General features: G+C 51.1%; 1 protein-coding gene across 6 annotated transcripts in view; it reads left to right on the top strand.

The window, feature by feature from the left end:
- The window catches only part of CDK5RAP2 (CDK5 regulatory subunit associated protein 2), a 172,390-nt gene that overhangs the window by 100,974 nt on the left and 52,345 nt on the right, over positions 1-19,071 (top strand). For all 6 annotated transcript variants that reach the window (XM_043566251.1, XM_043566256.1, XM_043566252.1 and 3 more), the window contains 4 exons: positions 1,964-2,059; positions 3,913-4,100; positions 10,395-10,827; positions 16,022-16,253. In XM_043566251.1, coding sequence (XP_043422186.1) covers positions 1,964-2,059; positions 3,913-4,100; positions 10,395-10,827; positions 16,022-16,253 — 949 coding nt within the window. The remainder of the gene's footprint in view (positions 1-1,963; positions 2,060-3,912; positions 4,101-10,394; positions 10,828-16,021; positions 16,254-19,071) is intronic.

The following is a 19,071-nucleotide window of genomic DNA, read 5'->3' as shown; positions in this document are numbered from 1 at the left end:
TATGTGTTTACAGTTATTTTTCCTTTTAAGGTTACATTTATGTACATTGAAATGTAGAAATCGTAAGTCTGTGTTTGCTCAGATATACAAACGTATGTACCTGTGTAACCCACACCTCCGCCAGACCCCTCAGCGTCCCTTCTCATCAGTTCTCACTGCTCCCCACCAGCCATTTTTCTACTTTTGACCCCCGTGTGTTAGTTTTGCCTGCGCCAGGCCCTCACCGGAACAGAATCATCCAGTAGACTCTTTTGTGTAAAGCGTCTTTCACTCGGCATTCTGTTTTTTGAGGCTCATCCGTGTTGTTACGTGAACCAACAACATGGTCCTTTTTATTGCTAAGTAGTATTCCATTGCACAGATACATTAAAATTTGTTTCTTTGTTCCGCTGCTGCTGATTTGCATTGTTTTGGTTTGGGGACATTATGATAAAAATTGATCTGAACACTCACGTACAGATCTTGAGGTTTTCACTCTTCCTGATGAATACCTACGAGTAGAATTCCTGGGTCATAGGTTGATTCGTTTTATAGGAAATTGCCAGTACTTTTTCCACAGTAGGCTAACATCTTCTACTCCCACCAACAAGTTTGAGAGCCCTGGTTGATCTTTATCACCTGAGAGTGTTTTAGTAACGAGGGAAGATGCCAGCAGAGGGAGAGAAGCCCCTGGCCCGCGTGGAGAAACTTGACGCCTTGGCGAATATATTCGTACGCGTCCGGCCTGTTTAATGTTTCGTAGTTTAGGGAGCTCTCGTTTGTGAGATCATCGGTTCCGTTTGATCGTGACTGCAGATTTGGCTATGATTAGGTTGAATGTGTTCTGGTCTTGAAAAGGTTCCTAGAAAATGACTTAATGAAGGCAAATTGCTTTGTTTTGTTTGCTTTCTCCCAAAATAAGGGTTTCCTATAAAAGGGAGACCAGAAAAACGTAAGTTGGTCTGGGAAAATTAGGGACTGGATGTAGGAATTGCTAAGTAAAACTATAGAGACAGAACCTCAGAAATCTCATGCACAACACGCCCGGCAAGTGACTCAGCAAGCGACACTTGAGTGCAGAACTTACAATTTCATCGGTGAGGAGAGGTTTAGTATAATTTTTGCAACAGCTCTGACTGATTAGCTTCCTGGGTGAGGCCACCTCTCCTCTCCCATTTTGATTTTGTTAATCCAGGTGTCCCAGGACTGGAATTTTCTCTCTCCTGGAGAGCTGAGATCTGGCCGTCTCAGGAACATCGTACTGCCCGTTCTGGAGAATGCACAGTGCAGAAGCTTTGGGCCTTCCGCCTCTTTAAAGCCTTAGGGATTTATGCAGTCTTTATAAAAGACTGCCCTTCGTCTCCAAAGCGTAAAGTTACCGTCAGGCAAGGTCGATACTCTACTCATTAGCGATGAGGACTTTCTGGTCAACAGAATGACAGCATTGTTGGGACTGTCCATCTCAGCTCTGTGACAGTCCAGAAGGAGGTTTATGTGCTGGGCTAAATAGGAGACGTGATGCAGAAATCGGGCAGAGCATAAATTTCATTTACTGCTTTCTTGCTATTTGATACTTTCAATTCCGTCAATAGCTTTTTCCTGAACTCTTGTTACTTTTATATAATCTGAAAATGAATTTAGCAACGGCAGGAGTGGCAACAGCACAGCAGACAGCATTCTCGATCTACAGCAGCTCGGGGAGGGCCTGCCAGGGCAGGGGAATGGCTTTCGTCATTTCTCGGGGCCTTTATCCTGACATTATGCCCGATCCTGGGCAGCTGCGTGTGATTGGCTAGAACCAGCATCTCTAACTTTGGTTAATTTTTATTTCATTGGCTTTGGCATTCGTTTCTGCCTCCTTTTTGGTTTGTTTTTTGTTTTGCATTAAAAAAAAAAAAAAAAAGACATCGCTGACTTATTCATACATATTCATGCTGCGCACTTTTTTGGGTTGCGTTTTCACACCATTCCATGCTCCATGTAGCTTCTGGCTAGCGAGGAGGATGAGGACACGACCAGACTTGGAGAGGATGACGAGAATAACTTCCTGAGCGACCAGCTCTTGGAGCAGAGCAACAAGGTAGGAACGTGGCGGTCCACCCCGATTCCGTCCTCCCCTCGCTGTGCCCAAGCCAGTCCTCCAGTTCGGGATGAATCCGTTGGCTTTTCTGTTCCTCGTACCTGTGTCGAGTGTTTGCCGTGTGCCAGTGGAGAGCAAAGACACTGAGTCTGTCTCTTCTCAGACCACACACGGGGCGGAGGGCCCGTCGGGACAGGAGGACATACGTAGGGCTGCCAGGAAAAACAGGGTTGTTGTAAGAGAATAACAGGCTTTGGATGTTGGACCTGGTCAGATCCTTAGAGATCTAACCCCGCCCATTTGTTTCATGCGTTGGAAATTGAGGCCTGTGAGGGGAGGGGGTTTCTCCAGGACACAGCGTCAAGTCAGTGGCAGAGCCGAGGTGAGGGCCCTGTCCCTGGACTGCTGCGAAGTCCCAGATCATGACCGGAGTGTGAGGACTCCCTTCTCGGGGGCCCCCTCCGGTCCCCTGATATGGAACCCAGCTTAATGTCGTCTGGGCACTGTTGAGAATTTGACTCCTTCCCTGTAGAACGTTCCTCCAGTCACATCCATACTGGGCATTTGGAACAAACATTCTCCCAACTTGAAAGAACCCGAGAGACTGGGGCACAGTGGGAGATAGGAGGCTGGAGGCTTGGCATTTGTGACCTTCAGAGTGTTCGAGTTCTCGTGGTCGTGAATGGGAGACCATTAAGAGGTGGATGGTTTGGGTGAGCAGAGCAGCTCCGAGTGGGCGCTGATTTTAAATCTTGCTGTGTATCTTCATGACCTCCGTTGACCCTTGCTTAACCCCCAAGCCCGGGTTTTTCTCAGGGGAGTTAATACATGCTTGCTGGAGTTTTTGTGATATTTAAATAGAAAGGTGTGTACCAAGTGCTGGGTAAATGCTATCACTCTTTTTATCAGCATCTCCGAGACCTTTCCTTCTTTGGAAGTTGCTTATTTAGATGGATGTAATAACTAGGTTGGTGGCAAACAAGACCCTATAAATAACGGCTCGTTTGTGTGGGTCTTGTCTTCCATTTAAAAATCTTAATCATTTCACAAGTGTGAGAGAGGGGTGTGATGGCTAGTGTGTATATCACCAGTAATGAAGTCAAGGGGAGTTATTTATAGACGGGTAGAAGAGATTTACAGCTTTGGAAAGGGGGAGAAAGAATGCTAATTGCAGCACCTCCAGACATGCCCAGCACAAGCTTTAACTAGATGCGTCCTCGGTGCCACTCCTTCGGGGCCCTCGGTGCCACTCCTTCGGGGCCCTCGGTGACCCAAGAAGGTGGATCCGTAAATAACATCTCCCTGGGAGTTTAGGAGCTCTCTTCTTTTCCTAATGAGACAAATCAAAGTCATGTTAATTAGGATGTATCTGTAAAGAGTGAGGCACCTTTCTGGTAGGTAACGGGGAGGATACACTGCAAGAAGTAGATGATGGATGTCCACAAGGTCGTTGATGGCACGGGCTCCCTACCCTCCCTAGGAAGAACTTGCTAGGAGCTGGCCAGGGGGCGGGGGGACACATGCCTGGGGGGCAGGACGCGGCCCTTCCTCTCATTTTTTTTCTCGTGGTCACCCGGGGAAGTGGCAGTGTTCTCCCCATTTTGTGGATGAGGAAACCGAGGGGAGGAGAAGTGACGTAGACCTGTCCGTGCTCTTGTGGGAGCCCCTCCGCCGCAAGGCACGTGTGTGGACCTTCGAGCCTGAGCCCGCTCTGTGCCCTCTCCTGCTTTCCTTCTCCCTCTGGCTGGCTTGCACTGCTGATGCGCTCTCTGCCTCCGTCCTCTCTCTCTCCTGCACGCACCCTCTCACTTTCTTCCCAGGTCCGTATTTTGACCGGATACTCTGATTTGCAGGTTGTGGAGGATTATTCCAAAGGAGGTTGCAAAAATGGATATTTGAGGCACACGGATTCCCATATTCTAGATTCCGACGGCGCCCACAAGCCTGGCTGCCCCGGAGACCGGAGTCTAGAAGAAGGCGAACTCATGAACTTGCTTGCCCCGTTTTTCAGTGAGAAGGCCACGTTGTTACTGGAATCCAGGTAGACATGGGGCCCCGGTAGTGGTTTCTTTCTCGGGTGTGAGGGGAGAACAAACTCATTTTGCTAAATGGATTTAGATGGCGGTGCTGTGTAATTTAGCCGAGAGAGCCACCGAAATGTCTTGGAAGGAATCGTGCCAGTCAAGCAATTAAGTAATTAGGCTGCACACTAGTGGCTGGGAGGGGACTTCAGCAAAGCCTCGTGCAAGCCCAGTATAGAGAGCGAAACAAGCTTTCCTCTGGAATCGGTCCTGGGAGCCCCAGGAAGGGCTGTGTCTGGCTGTCAGCGAGAGGAATCAGGCCTACGGAATCTCTTCCGGTTTCTGCAGCAGCTTAAAAACTGCCATTGTAGTCGTGACTCGCGGTTTTGTGTGGAGCTCGAACTGAAATTCTCATCTCATCATATCTGCCGGGGGTCATCCTGTGTGAGGAAATACCTCGGGGTGTTTGCCTTAAAACGAAAAAGGAGAAACGTTCCGCACGTTCGTGTTTTTAAAATTAACCTTTGGGAGCAGATTGTCCCCCTCCCCGCTTCCCATTCTTCCGAGTCCGAGTCCGTTGTGACAGCTGCTTGGGCTTTGGGGCCAGAAGGAGCCGCGCTTTCCTCTCTCAGGGCCCCCGGCCTCTCCGGCCACTTCCTCGGGAGCCGCGAGGAGGAAGAAAACACCGTTTAAGGAAAATCAGGAAAATCGCAGGCGGGTGGTGTGTGTTCAGTGAAAGTGTTGCGCTCTCCTCCAGTGTAGACAGAGAAACGGAGCCGCGAACTCCTGCCCGTGACTCTTGGCAAGAGCCAGGAACCCCACTGTCTCTCCCGTCGGTGGACTGAGCCTCATCGGCGTTTCTGTAGCTAAAATAGGACTGGAGCATTCTGTCATTGTAAGCTCAGGCAGGCTGCCCCTCCCCCAGTCCCTGGCATCCGCCCAGCATTTTCCTAGCGCGCATCCTCTTGGGGGCACATGTCTGGTGCCTCTCCTGGCTGATTGCCACAGGGAGTTAGGTGCCCGTGGTTGACGCTTGAGAGTTGGAGGATTTTCTCCACGTCAGGGTCCCACACGTTACATCAGAGCTCGAAGATGCAGCTCTCCTCTGGGGAGCGCCCAGGGATGTGCCTGGGTGATGTGAGCGGGGGGATGGAGGGGGAAGAACAACGGGCCGTGGTGGGCATGTGGGACGCGGGGGGGTGGGCTCCCTGCTGGTGGGCGGGAGCTTCTTAGGCCCAGCTGACGGTTGCGGTGTGAGCACAGGGGCTCGCAGCCTACCGGTCTTTCAGCGGAAGCCCCCAAATTATATTCTAAGTCTCTTGATTTTTGAAAACGCAAACCTAGTAACGTTTTTCCAGAAAGCATTTTCTGGGCCAACGCCTTGCCTGCCAGGGGGCAAGCTTGTGACAATCCGTGGTTCCGTTACCTGTGCCCTGCAGGTGACTGTTCTGTAGGCTTTCGGGCCGCGCTGGCCACTTGTAGTGTCAGAAAAGGCTTTCTTACACCAGCTTGAATCTTCCGTCTTGTTCTCCGGACAGCTGTCCTTCATGGTGCACTGCTGAGGCCCGTGACAGTGGACTCGTGGCTCCGAGGGCCCTCCTGCAGGCCCGACCGTGGTCGGCACCCCCGTCCGGCACACACACCGGGCATCACGTGCCCGGTCGCGTTGCACCCTCACGCCGGCCTTGCATGCCGCTGGTGTGGCGGTAAACACGGGAGCCAACCTCTGGGGACCTGACTTTCCCTTAGCAAGTAAGTGCTAGGAGCTGTTGGCGAATTTTCTGGGATAACCAGGATTTTGATCGGTCAGGGAAACACCAGCCTTCCGCTTAGGAGTTCCCTTTGGGTCCAGGCCGCCACCGTCTGTCGCCTGGACTCCGGCAGCATGACCTCCTCTACTGTCCGTTTGCCACAGAGAGGCTGCAATGATTTTTTTTTTTTTTTTTTTGGCCAAAGCGACCTTTTTACTTTTATCTAATTTAATTTAATTTAATTTAATTTAATTTAATTTAATTTAATTTAAGAAAGAGACAGCAAGCAAGCAGGGGAGGGGCAGAGAGGGAGGGAGAGAGAGAGAGAGAATCCTAAGCAGACTCCACGCTGTTAGTGCAGAGCCTGATATAGGGCTCGAACTCCCCAAGCGTCAGATCATGCATGACCTAAGCTGAAGTCAAGACGTGGACGCTTAACCGACTGAGCCATCCAGGCGCCCCGTGCCACAGTGATCATTCCCTTCCATGCTTGAGACCCTCCAGCGGATTTCCGTTGCCCTTACAGTAAGGTCAGAGCTTCCTGACCTGGCTCCCGCCTACTTCTCTGTCCTTATCACCTCCCCGTCTTGCTCGCCGAGCTCCGGCCACGTAGACCTCCTCTCTGCTCCTCAGGCATCCTGGCTGGTTCTCACCTCAAGGCCTTTGCAGTGGCCGTTCCCTCTAGCCGGAGGGCCTTTTTCCTAGGTGTATGTGTGACTGGTGGGGTCTCGGCCAGACATCAGCTCTGTTGCTGACCACGAACGGGAAACCTTGCTTCTACACACGGTCTCAGGACCTTCTGCCTCCTTCGCTTGCCTCCCTCAGTTCATAGTACTTATCATTGCTCTACCTGGTCTTATTTAGTTATCGACGTATGTCTGAATGTCTGTCTGTCTTCTTAATGAAATGTGAGCCCCTCGATTCCTTTTCACCATGCGCGCCTGCTGCCTTACATGGCAGGTGGGAGGTGCTCCATAAAATATTTCAGTGAGTGCAGGTGATCAAAAAATTAGAAAATTAGAAAAGAGGGTAGTGATTCTTTGGAGTCCGAAAGATCCGGGTTCCGGTCTTTTTTCTGCCCCTTTGCTAAGGGATGCTGAATCTTTATGAGCCCGTTTCTTCATGTGTAACATGGGGTTAGCATTGCCTCACCTCCTCGTCTCATGGTGACGACTAAATGTAGTCAGTGTGGGGCACCTGGGGGGGGGCTCAGTCGGTTAAGCGTTTCGATGCCGGCTCAGGTCGTGATCTCGCGGTTTTGGGGATCGAGCCCCACGTCGGGCTCCAAGCTGCTAGCTCAGAGCCTGCCGCCCACTTGGAATTCTCCCTCTCCCTCCTTCTCTCTGCCCTTTCCCTGCTCACGCTCTCTCTCAAGTCAATGAACTTAAAAAACGATGAATGTAGTCAGTGTATTTAAAGGATCTGACACACTTAAGCGCTTCACAAACGTCCGTTCGTCTCCCTTTACCCCTTTTCTCTGTGGCAGAGATTCTCAGGAAGGGTGTATCTACAATGTTTGGGCCTCTGGCGAGACCCTCGACTGAACCATTAAAAAGGTCCTGATCACAGCGATGGCTTAATGAATCCGTTTCTCAGATTCCTGGCAAAGTAACACTTGAAATGTTTTATTTAACAGCAACCCCACTTTAGTATATTGTAATGGCCTCTTTGGCCACCTCTTACTACCCATTTGTAAAGTCTTTTCCCTGGGCTTCACTGTGTGTTGTTTGTGGTGAGTAACAGGCCTCCTTTGGCTAGCTGAATAGCGATTGTCATTATTTTTAATCTATATTAAGGGAAGGAGAGGAAAGGAAAATTTAGTTTAACGTGCTTAAAGTACCAGAAATATTTTTAAAGTCTGGATTTACTAAATTTTAAGATGGGTTGTGTCGTCTAGATGATTCCATATTAGGAGTGAAAAACGCACCATACATTTTAATTTTGTTTTGTAAGCTGTTTGATTTTTTACCCTGCTTCGTCGTGCTGTGGCTGTGTGATTTGAATGGAATCGCCTCTGCCCCAGAGCTAGACGATGGGAATCCAGACAGCAGTAGGGCCTCCCCCTGCCGGTTGAGGGCCCAGCGGGGAAGGTGAGACCAGGGCTCATGCCCGAGTGGCGAGTGGCGGCAGGGACACCGGGAGGGGGACGGCCAGGGAGCCGTCTGTAGAGGCTGGAGGGATTGCAGAGAGAAGAGAGAGGGCGCAACACGGATGAGGGCCTCTTCCATCCCCTGTCACTACCACTACCGATTGCCCTGACCTCTCCTCCTGGTAACCCTTTCCTGGAAGTTAACAACAGCTCTCCCACTGGCCTCTCCTTTCCTTGCCCGCTCTGTTCCCTTTTTTCTTCTTTTTCTGCCTCAGTCTCCTGGTTTCTTCTTTCTTAAATGAGTCACTTTTTCACCTTAAATGAGTAGCTTTTTCTCCTTTATGTTTTAGATGACTTACACATACTTATTTAAGTTTTTTTTTAATGTTTATCCATTTTTTGAAAGAGAGGGAGTGCTTGAGCGGGGAGGGGCAGAGAGAGAGGGAGACACAGAATCCGAAGCAGGCTCCAGGCTCCGAGCTGTCAGCACAGAGCCCCACGCGGGGCTTGAACTCATTAGCTGTGAGATCGTGACCTGAGCCGACGTCAGATGGTTACCTGGCTGAGCCACCCAGGCGCCCCTATACATAGTTATTTTAAAATCTTCAGGTTGCTTTATTGATATTATTTTCTTGAGTGTGAACTGTGATCTTTTGGGTTGTGGCCTGTCTGTCTTGTCTGTGCTTGGTTTGCCCGTGTAAGACAGCCAGTTCCGTCCCCCGTGCTTTGTCTTCCCCCTGTGGGGCGCTGCAGTCACCTCTGCTTGGCCCTCTGGCTCCTGAAATCTCCATGGTTTTCTCCACCATGTGTGGTTCTCCTCCTCAGTTTCTGACCTTTGGATAAATTGTACCTTGTCTTTGAGGCCTATAGTGCACCTTATAATATGTTTTTGTTAGGTATTTTTTGCTGTCACTTAAGTGTGTTTTGAGCAGGGTGGGTGGGTTTCCTGAATGTACTCACTCCTCCCCCTTGACAGAAGTCTCTCCGTTCATTCTTTCCACGGCAGCTAGAATCACCCCTGCAAAGCACACGAGTGACCGGGCACTCTGCCACAGAGCCTTGCAGTGGCTCGCCTTTGCTGTCACGCCTCAGTTCCCCCCTCCTGGCTTTCAGCCTCACCCCCTTACCCTCCATCATGTCTCATCTGTGTTCCCCTTGTTTGCCTGATCTAGAATGTCCCATTTCCCTTTGCCCTGGACACCCTGGGATCGTGGCTCCGTAACCCATTAAAAGTTGTGCCGGGCCCATGTTTGCTTTTTTTACCCCGTGGAGCAATGATTTGTTGACATACCTTGTCTCCAACCCAGGCTAAGGCCTTGCAGGCAGTTTTGCACCCTCAGTGCCTGTCCCAGGGCCTAGCACAAGAAACACCCACAGGGATTCTTCTTGAACTGCTCTGCAGCCTTTTACATGCTGGCTTTGTTTGAGTTCCTGGGACAACAGAGCCTGAAGTAAGGATTCAGGTACAAGTGGCTTCTTGGGGATATGACTCCAGGGAGCAGAGTGAGTAAGGTAGGAATAGAGGCAAAGCCAGTAAGGGTTCCTGAGTGATCTGGCTGGTGCCGTGGGCGGCCGCAGCGTTGTCTCTCCAGACATTGGAAGATGGGGACGTTTCCCCAGTAGCTCTCTTCCCCCGCTGCTTGAGGGTTCCCCTCCACATGTAAACTGGTTCTCACTTCCCACTGCCCTGCCGGGGGATCAGGGAGCCCTGGAAAAGCTCCAGTGCAGCAGAGAAAGGCCAGGAGTGCTTGAGGCGGGACTGTCTGTGTCTCCAGGTGCCATCCACACAGCATCCACGCAGACTGAGCTGGGGTCCACGGGAGCCTGGGGCATGTGGCCAGGGGCACGAAAGGACCTGCTACCTATACACCCTCTCGTTTAATCCTCATCGCTGTCCTGTGGCGGGGGAGCCTGACCTTCCAAAGAGTCGCTGAGTTAGAACTTGAAGCCATTTTCGTGTGATTTCAAAGCCACTGCTCTTCCTATTATGAGTGGTTCACAGCATCCCTTCATTCAGCACCTATTTCCTGAGCACTGACTGTGTACCGTGATGGGCCTGCTCACTGATGGGTCCACGAGGTTGGCTGGATCCACCGCAGCCGTATTTGCCCCTGGATGTAGGAATGGAGCTGGGGGCGGGCGGACCTTTCACTTGTCAACAACACTTGATGACCCTGTTTGCTCCTTTCTAGGCCCAGCCTGCGTCCTTAGAGCCACGTGGCCCTCACCTGTATATACTTGTGTTAAATCAATTCTCCTCCTCTTGTCCATGAAATAGACAAGGTAGTACCCACCTTGTGTGGTCACATGAGGTGACCTGGGATAAAATCTTTGGTGTGGGTCCCGGCACTTGTTGGGCGGTCAGTGTGCTTAGTTTAATTAAGCAGGCTTTAGGCCAGTTGGGAAAACTTGGGACACTGGGTAGGGCACAAGAAAACCGAGTTCTTCTATTTCCTTCCCTTTTGGAAAAACAGGCCTGACCTTCTGAAAGTGCTGCGTGAACTACTTCTGGAACGAATATGCTTGGCAGAGCAGGGAGTTTCTGCAGAACACCTTGACGGTAAAACTGAGACGTCACTCAGGCAAATGGTTGTACAGCTGAGAGGTGAACTCGGACATTTCACCCGACCCAACTCGTTGTCCAAATCTCACGATGAACTGAAGTCGCCTCGGACGGCCCGGCTAGAAATGGCAGGTGAAGCATCCAAGCCGGAACTGAAAGATGCCTCCGTGCAGACCGTGACCGTGGAGGGTGACACGCTCGGATTCCAGCAGGAGGGCAAGAGAGAGGCTTGGGAAGAGAAGCCACCGGATGCCGTGCTCCACATGGAGGGTCAGCCGGAGAACTTGTGCACAATGTCAGGGAGGCACGTCACCCCCCTTGCCTTCCCCGGTGGGACCCACAAAGTAAGCTTGTTTGTATATTATTTATTAATTTCTTCTTTTATACAGAGGTAAGACTTCAAAACTCACCTCTGATCCCACTTGATTTATATAAAATCCAGTATCTCCCTCTACCTGTACTTAGTCTAGCCTCTACCTTGAGGTGTGTGTTTTGTCTTAACCTTCCCCCCAGCCCAGTCTTATTTATCTCTATAGCATGACATTTATGCGGTTTCCTTATAGAGTCATATTTATGTATCTGTTTGTGTAGCTTTTTCTTTCATGCCGTGTACCAGGAACATCTTTCCTGGTAATGGCTTTGTAGAATTCCATCGTGGGGAATGTGCCAGAAATTGTATGACTTCCACCTCCAGGTGGACTCTTACTTTTGTAGGTTGCAGCGAAATTGTGATGACTTGAGTCGGGCCGAGTCGGGCCGAGAACCTAGGTTTTCTCCTACGCAGACTTTCTGGTGGAGAGGTACTTTTCTGTGAGCTTTGTCTACATTCTCGTATCCTTACAACACCTGTCAGGGCTGAGGAAGCCAGATTTTGAATGCTCGCAGGTAGCCAGCAGTTAAAGGGTGGAGCTGGGACAGCCATGCCCTTTCCCAGGCTGGCCCCCAGCTCCTGCTGGCCCAAAGTGGTAGGGTCCGGTTTTGTTGGGTGAGTGCATTTTGCTTCGGTCAAGATGCCGTCTCTGTGCTTCTCCTCAAATACCATCACAGATGCCAGATTATTAAAAGCCAGGCTCTCTTGGCAGTGTTCGATTGGACCTTTTACTGAAATCCTCCTGGGCCGAGGGGTTGGGGTTGGTTGGTCCCCGCAGCAGGGGGATGTGAGTGTTCTGGTGGAGAAGTAGGTCATGTTTCTAATAGAGCTCCAGCGATGGCTGTTGGTGTTCTTGTTTCTGATGGGTGTTTTGTATCTGAGAAATCAGCTGTACACACTGCTTCATAGCATCAGAATGGAGAATTAAGTTTATTTTCTGACCACTAAATTACTGCTTTTGTGCATACCAAAGGGAGTTAGATATATCATTAGCAAAATTGCTTTTGATTGTTTTAAATTATGCACCAAAACTGTAATTTCTAGAAAAGGGTTTTCTAAAGATATCAGTAAAGACAAAAAAAAAAAAAAAAAAAAAAAAAGACACTGCCATCATATTAACGGTACTCCAGATGCAAATTTGTGCGATTTGGCTGGGATAGAAACGCTCTCATCTGCCCCCAGCCCTGTTAGTTTGTACCTGTGTATTAGGAAAGCTAGGTGTTGTTTTTTTTTTTTCTCCCAGTTTCTGCGGGGGAAAATTGCAAAATCGAATGAACTTATTAATTTCCCTGAATATGTTTAAAAACTATTTATTTACTTATTTATTTTTTAGTTTGGAGTTCTCCTTCTTGCTCGTGTCTTCAAAAGGAAGGCAACTGTGTTTATTTTTTAGTGTCTTCTGTTTGTGCCAGGATTGTTTGTGCTAGATCATCACATTTAATCTTCTCAGGAAGCAGATGAGGGAGGTAGGTATTCCCTACATTTTACACATGAAAAATACAAGCCCGGAAAGGCTCAGAAAATGGTCCAGAGCGCGTCGGCTGCTAGGAGGAAGAGTAGGGCCGGAGGCCGGAGGCCAGCTTCAGAGGCAGACAGGGATATTCTACACAAACCTTTCCCAGGAAGGGAGGAACCCTCTTGTCACCATTCCAGACGTACCTGGGATTGCTTCAGGCCTGACCGCTCACCTTTCTCAGTGGCTCGGATGGGACGGGTGTGACCGGAACCTGAGGCTGGCGCAGTGGCGACTTGAGGAAGTGCGTGGCGAGCACCGGCTAGTGCCTCGTACGTGGCCGTGTGTGTGCAGGTCGAGCCCGGTGTGTGAGCCTTCCTGGCCCGCTTCCACCGCCAAGTGAGGAGTCCCGTCATGACATCTTTAATAAGGTGGTAGGTGGGACTCCGCTCAGCGTCCATAAGGTAGCATTTTGTGCGGTGTTATTTTAGAACCCGCGTTAGGTTGACTGACGGCAGTCTTCCAGCCTGAAATTGGCTTTGGCATTTGTGTACTTGCAGATATCTTTTCTCCTGCCATATGACACACAGATTTGGATCTAAGAATAAAGATTGGTGGAGACTGAGGACCAAGCAATTGACTGTTATTTTCCAGTCCTCTCTGATGAGGCATGCACTTCCTCCCAGCTGGTCCCCTTCACCACCTCAGACTGTTCTTGTCCTTGAACCTGTTCTCTTCCCTCGAATTTCAGGACAGAGAGTGTCTCACTTTCCTTAACTGAGCAGCAGAGGCTGAAGAGCCGTTGCGAGGGCCACATCTCTAACCTTCTCGTCGTGTGGCCTCGGACGGGTTGTTTGACATCTCGGTTCTTGGTCTGGGAACTAGGCCTGGTAATTTCTGTTATCCTGCGAGCTCTGAGAATGCAGTTTGCCCGAGGACTGTGGGAGAACGTGCTCGAAAGCATCGTACATCCTAGAATGTGCAAGCAGGGCTCCTGCCTCCCTTTTCCTTCTTGGGAGACCTTGCTGATTTCATCATTCCCAGGGTCCCAAGTATTTCCCGTTTTCCTCTCAGGTTCCTTCTCTTCCGCTTAAAAAAATTAAAAAGAATAATAGCTTCATTGAGGTATAACCCACCTACAGTTTATCCGTTTAAAGTATGTAGTTGCACTGGTTTGTTTTGTTTTGTTTTTGTACGTACAGAGAGTTGTGGAACCGTTACCGTAATAGGTTTTAGAACATGTTCATTATCCAGAAAAGAAACCCTGACCCATTAGTGGTCACTTGCCATTTCCCCCCGTCTGCCCTAGCTGTCGGCAACCACTAATCTGCTTTCTGTCTTTCTATGTTTGCCTATTCTGGATATTCATATGAATGCACTCATACGGTGTGTGATGTTTGGCGACTGCTTCCACTCAGCGTAATGTTTTCAAGGTGCATCCGTGCTGTAGTCTCTGTTAGTACTTCATTTCTTTTTATTGCCAGACGACAGTCCATTGTATGGATGTAGCACATTTAATTTATGCATTCGTCAGTTGATGGTCATTTGACCTGTTTCCACTTTTCAGGCATTATGAATAATGTCGCTGCGAACGTTCACGTACTACAGGTTTTTGTGTGGACGTGTGTTTTCATTTCTCCTGGGCGAATACCTAGGAGTGGAATTGCTGGGTCAGGTAGTAACTCTGTGTTTAACCTTTTTTTTTTTTTTTTTTTAATTTTTTAAAAAATACCTATTTATTTTTGAGAGAGAGACAGAGTGAGCCTAGGGGAGGGGCAGAGAGAGAGGGAGACACGGAATCCGAAGCAGGCTCCAGGCTCCGAGCTGTCAGCACAGGGCCCGACGTGGGGCTCGAACCCACAAACCGTGAGATCATGACCTGAGCTGAAGTTGGACGCTTAACCAGGTGGGCCCTCCGGCGGCCCTCTGTTTAACCTTTTGAGAAGCCACCAAACTGTTTTCTAAAGCAGCTGCTCCTAGTTTACATTTTCACCAGAAACATGATAAGTTCCAGTGTTTCCACGTCCTTGCCAACACTTGTTATTATTTTGATTATAAGCTGTCCTGATGGGTTGGGAGTGGCAATATTTCACGGTGATTTGATTTACATTTCCCCGGTGATTAATGATATTGAACATCTTTTCATGTGTTTTTGGCCATAACTCCATCTCCTTTTGAGAAATGTCTGCCAGATCCTTTGCCCATCTTTTAATTGAGTTATTTGTGTTTTTTGTCACTGAATTGTAAGAGTAGTCCGTATATTCTAGATTTGGTCCCTTTCCCCAGCTTTTGAATATATTTAAAATTCTCCACACTCAAAAGGCCCCCCATTTGGCCTCTTAAATTATTTTTTTGTATGTTAGTTCCACAAATAGTTGAGTACCTACCATGTTCTTGTGGTGAAGGCTGTGGGTAGAGCATGACCAAGAAATGCGGAGTTCCTGAGCGCTGGAGCTTGTAGGCCAGGGCAGAAGACAGACGAGTAATTGCACAGGCATTTAGTTATAATGGTACCAGTGTAGGGGGTGGTGAGCGTCCTTAACAGAGAGACCTGACCTGGTCTTGGAAGTCAAGGCCCATTCTCCCGAGGAAGGCACCTGCGCGCTGAGTCCTAATGTTGTATTGGGATTACGCGAGGGGTGGGGGTCGGCAAGAAAGAGTGTTGTAGACACAGGAGGCGGTGTTGGCCAAGGCCCTGGGCTGGAAAGAACACAGACACTGAGGAACTGATAGAAGGTGAGTGTGGGGGCATAGGGAAGCAGGAGAGGGGCAGTGACTCTGCGTGGAGGCTGTGGTGAGGATTTTGACCTTTGTCATAAGGGAGCAGGGAAGCATTACAACAGTTTTAAGCAGAGGCCAGGAATGGTAGGTTTGCCTTGCCCGCCGCAGTGGGGAGAGTGGACTTGAAAGGCCAGGGCTGGATGGGGGAGGGCGCTCAGGAGGTGGTTGCCGTGGCTAGGTGAGCACCAGCCGCGTCTTGGGGCTGGTGGGGGGCGAGGAGAGCCGAAAGACCTCAGAGACGACTCGGGGGCAGGGATCCACGGAGCCCGGCAAGTGGGGCGCGTGGGTGATGAGCGTAACGGGCAGTCTGATAAGGACTCGCGGGTTTGGGACGCACGGTGAGGGGGTGGTAGCGTGATTCACAGGGAGTGTTGAGGCGGCGTGGCTTTGGGGCGGGGCCTGGGGTGGCGCGAGCGAGGGGCTGAGGGCTGGGCTGGCCAGTGGAAACGAAGGTGCCCACACCAGGCGGGTGGGGAGATCTGAGCCCGCCCGGGCGGTAGCCGCGGGGTCAGTGACTCGGTAGCCAGGGAGAACTTCGGTGGGAGGTGGTTCTGGTGGCCTCGCAGGGGCGGGAAGCAGGTTGGCTTAGACCGAGGGGCGGGGCGGGGGGAGGAAATAGAGAAGGAGCAAGAAGGTGCTCCTCAGAAGATCGTGTTGAGGACAGGACTGCCGTGTATTGAGCATCTGCCGTGTCCGGAGACGGTGGGCCAGGGCCAAGCGGGTGTCGACGAGGAAAAGCTTGGTGGCGGCCAGTCAGACGAAGAACCTGCCAAGACACGAATTCTGCAGACCGGGAGATAAACTTAGATGCCACTGTAGGAACCAGAAGTGTGGACGGCCGGCTTGAATCCTGTTGTACGAGGTCGGCCTGAGGACGTGTTGCCTGCGTGACCAGAGGACGTATACTCATTGTCCTTTTCGTGTGTCTCTTCAGGATGCCAAGAAGTCCCGCTTGCCCATCCTGATAAAAGCGTCCCGGTCATTAGGAAATGTGTACCGCCTCCCCGCCACCCAGGAGCTGGTGACCCAGCTGCAGGGCCAGGTCCTGCAGCTGCAGGGGGAGCTGAAGGAGCTTAAAGTCCGCAACAGGCAACTTCGCCAAAAGTTAATTCTGGCTGAAGCGATGACGGAGGGGAGGCCAGCGCCAGACAAAACGCTCCTGAAAGGTAAGCACCGGGAGAAATGTGTTCTCCGTGCGCGAGACAAATGACCCGATAGAGCTGCTGGAAATGTCAGCCTTGTTGTGTAGAACTGCGGTAAGCTTGAGTATAAATTTTATGAATTACAGTGATTAATCTTGACTCTTGACAAACACACAATCAAAGGAACACAATAAGGGAAATGAATCTATTGTTTTCATTTATTCTGGAGTCCGCGTGAGGGGGACTTGTACGCGCTCGCGGGTCTTGTGAGGTCACCGCTGCCTTCACTTGGGGTGGTCTGCGGGTACCCCGGCTGTGGGATGATTTCAGTCTGGGTTTTTGTGTTTTTTTTTTTTTTTTCTGGCTTTGTCTGTGGAAGCCTCAGGCATATGGGTAAGTCACGTGCGTAAGAGAGAATCCTCGTGGTGGGGTTTTCTAGAATGTCCAGGCTACATCACTTTGGGTTCCTGAGGGCTAATTCCCAGCCCTGTTGACCTTACGTCTTCCTCTGGAAGTGACCTGCCTCCCCACCCACTTTGAATCTGCTGTTTCTGCACTCGTGGGAGCCCCCAAAATGGAGGGCCCCTGGGTTAAAATGTGTCCAGGTTAGACTGCATAGACTCGGAGGGAGCGTGTGAGATAGCGTCCCCTCGGCTGGAACAGTGACAGTGATTTGGGGCCACCACCCCTTCGAGAGTCTGAAGAAAGCTGCCAGCCGTTACCAGAGAGCAGTGTAGGTGAGCACACGGGTAAGTGTCGTACCTCGTTTTCAGAGGCTTCGTGAGTCCACAAAAGCACACGTGCACTCCTGATTTTGAACTTCTGCTGCAAGCAAATGATAGCAACACCCAATACCAAGCAGTCTTTGATTTATCTATTCAGAAAGCAGTGGTTACATCCTCCTGTGTGCCCGGCACCGTTGTGGGCCCTGGGGAGATCATGAACAAGACCGGTGACCTAAGTGTGTGGACAGCTTCCCTTCCTGTTGTGGGGAGGAAGACAATAAGCCGATAAGCGGACAAGCTGTATGTGAGATGGCAGGTGCTGTGGGGAGAGAGAGAGAAAGCAGGGTCAAGGGCATGGGTAACGTGGAATGGGGTAGAGTTTGCTACCACACATGGAATGAGCCTCCCTGCTGAGGGGACATTGGAGTGGAAAACGGGAGGAAATGAGTGGAATCGTCAGTCAGCTTGGAAAGCGCGTCTTTGGCAGAAGGAGCAAGGGCGCAGGCCCTGACGTTGCTTTGAATTTGGGCAGTTGGTTGAGTAAGAAGGCCAATTATGTGGCTGGAGTGGAGTGAGAAAGAGGAAGAGGGAGAGAGGTCAGGGAGGCCCTAGGAGGTCGTTCTAGGGCTTTGTCTTTCGCCCAGTTAAGACGGGAAACTGCTGGAGGGTTTGGAGGGGCAGAGTCACATGACCCGACTGCAGCTTTATAGCCGGACTGGCAAACTGCGGCCTCTGGGCCATCCATGCTCGCTGCCTGCCTTTAAGTTTTACCGGAACACAGGAACATTCCTCCGCATCCTGTCTGTGACTGCTTTTGCGCTCGATAGCAGAGTTGCGTGGTTGTGATGGAGGCCGTGTGGCTCGCAGAGGCTAAAATATTCTGTATTTGGCCCTTTGAGAGAAGCGGGCCGACCTGTGCTTTAAAGGATCACTTGTAACGTGAGCCATCAAATGATGGTGGGGAAGGCCGCAGGAGAAGCAGGCGGAGGCGGGCACTGGGCGTCTGGTCTTGGTCTGACTTGAGATGCCTGTTGACCATCCCCGTGGAGATGCCAGGTTGGCACTCGGAGATGCGGGAGTCTGGAGTCGAGGGGCTGGATCTGGGCTGGGGCTTTGAACTTAGCAAATGCCAACCTGTTGCTGGTCTTTGGAGCTCTGAGGCTTGGCGGCCTGGTGAGCAGACCCTGGAACTGAGACTGGACCGTAGCGGGTGGAGCCCGGACGGAGAAGGAGCAGCCAGAGAGGCAGGGAGGGAGCCACGAAAGGGTGCCATCCAGAAGCAGAGGGAAGAGCAGGCTCACTGTGTCGAATATTGTCAATACGTAAGGCAAGAATGGCGGATTGGCCTCGGGATTAAGGAACAGGAAGCCATCACTGGCGACCTTGAAGGGAGCTGCGTCCCTGGCGTGGCCGGGCCGGCCTGCCACAGGTTCCAGAGGCAGGCCCGGCCAGGCCAGGGACACAGCTCCCTGAGAGCCAGTGGAAGAGAGGAACCGAGACGGCAAGAAGAGACGGCTGTGAGGGATTTTTACCGTAAGGCGGTGTGGACAGGCAGGGCAGTTAGGAGCCGCGTTGTCAGGGAGTCTCAAGGGATTCGGTGGATCGGGACGGCGGGGACTGCGGCAAGGTGGGTAGTCACGACTACGGCCTGGGAGCGTGAGCCACAGAGCTGGAGTGTTTAGGGGAGAGGTCATGATCCGGAAGGGTCCGCGAAGAGTGAAGGCACCTAGGCTCTTCCAGGTCTGTGATGACAGGGGTATGTGGGAAGGAAACGTCCAGTCCTGGGGGCGCTGCGGGAGAGGCAGTGTCGGGGCGCCGTCCAGGTCCTTGGAGCGAGGGGCAAGGTGCATGTTCAGGGAGGAGATTGAGGTTATTCGGGATTTTGCCATCGAGGAGTTTGCTTTCTGGGGGGGGAGACTGCATCCGGTTAGGGGATTGCCAGGGTGGTTCAGGGCTGGGCCATGACTGGGAGTCTTGGGCTTCCCGTGTCAGTGATGAGAGAAGCACCTGTTGTTTGTTCGGCCTCACTGCCCACTTTAAATGCAAGATTAGGGGCGCCTGGGTTGCTCAGTTGGTTGAGCACCGGCTTCAGCTCAGGTCACGATCTCATGGTCCGT

Source organism: Prionailurus bengalensis, chromosome D4 (genome assembly GCF_016509475.1).
Source record: "Prionailurus bengalensis isolate Pbe53 chromosome D4, Fcat_Pben_1.1_paternal_pri, whole genome shotgun sequence".
NCBI classification, from domain to species: Eukaryota; Metazoa; Chordata; class Mammalia; order Carnivora; family Felidae; genus Prionailurus; species Prionailurus bengalensis.
Note: the sequence above shows the minus strand (reverse complement) of the source record. Positions and strands in the feature narration are given on the sequence as shown.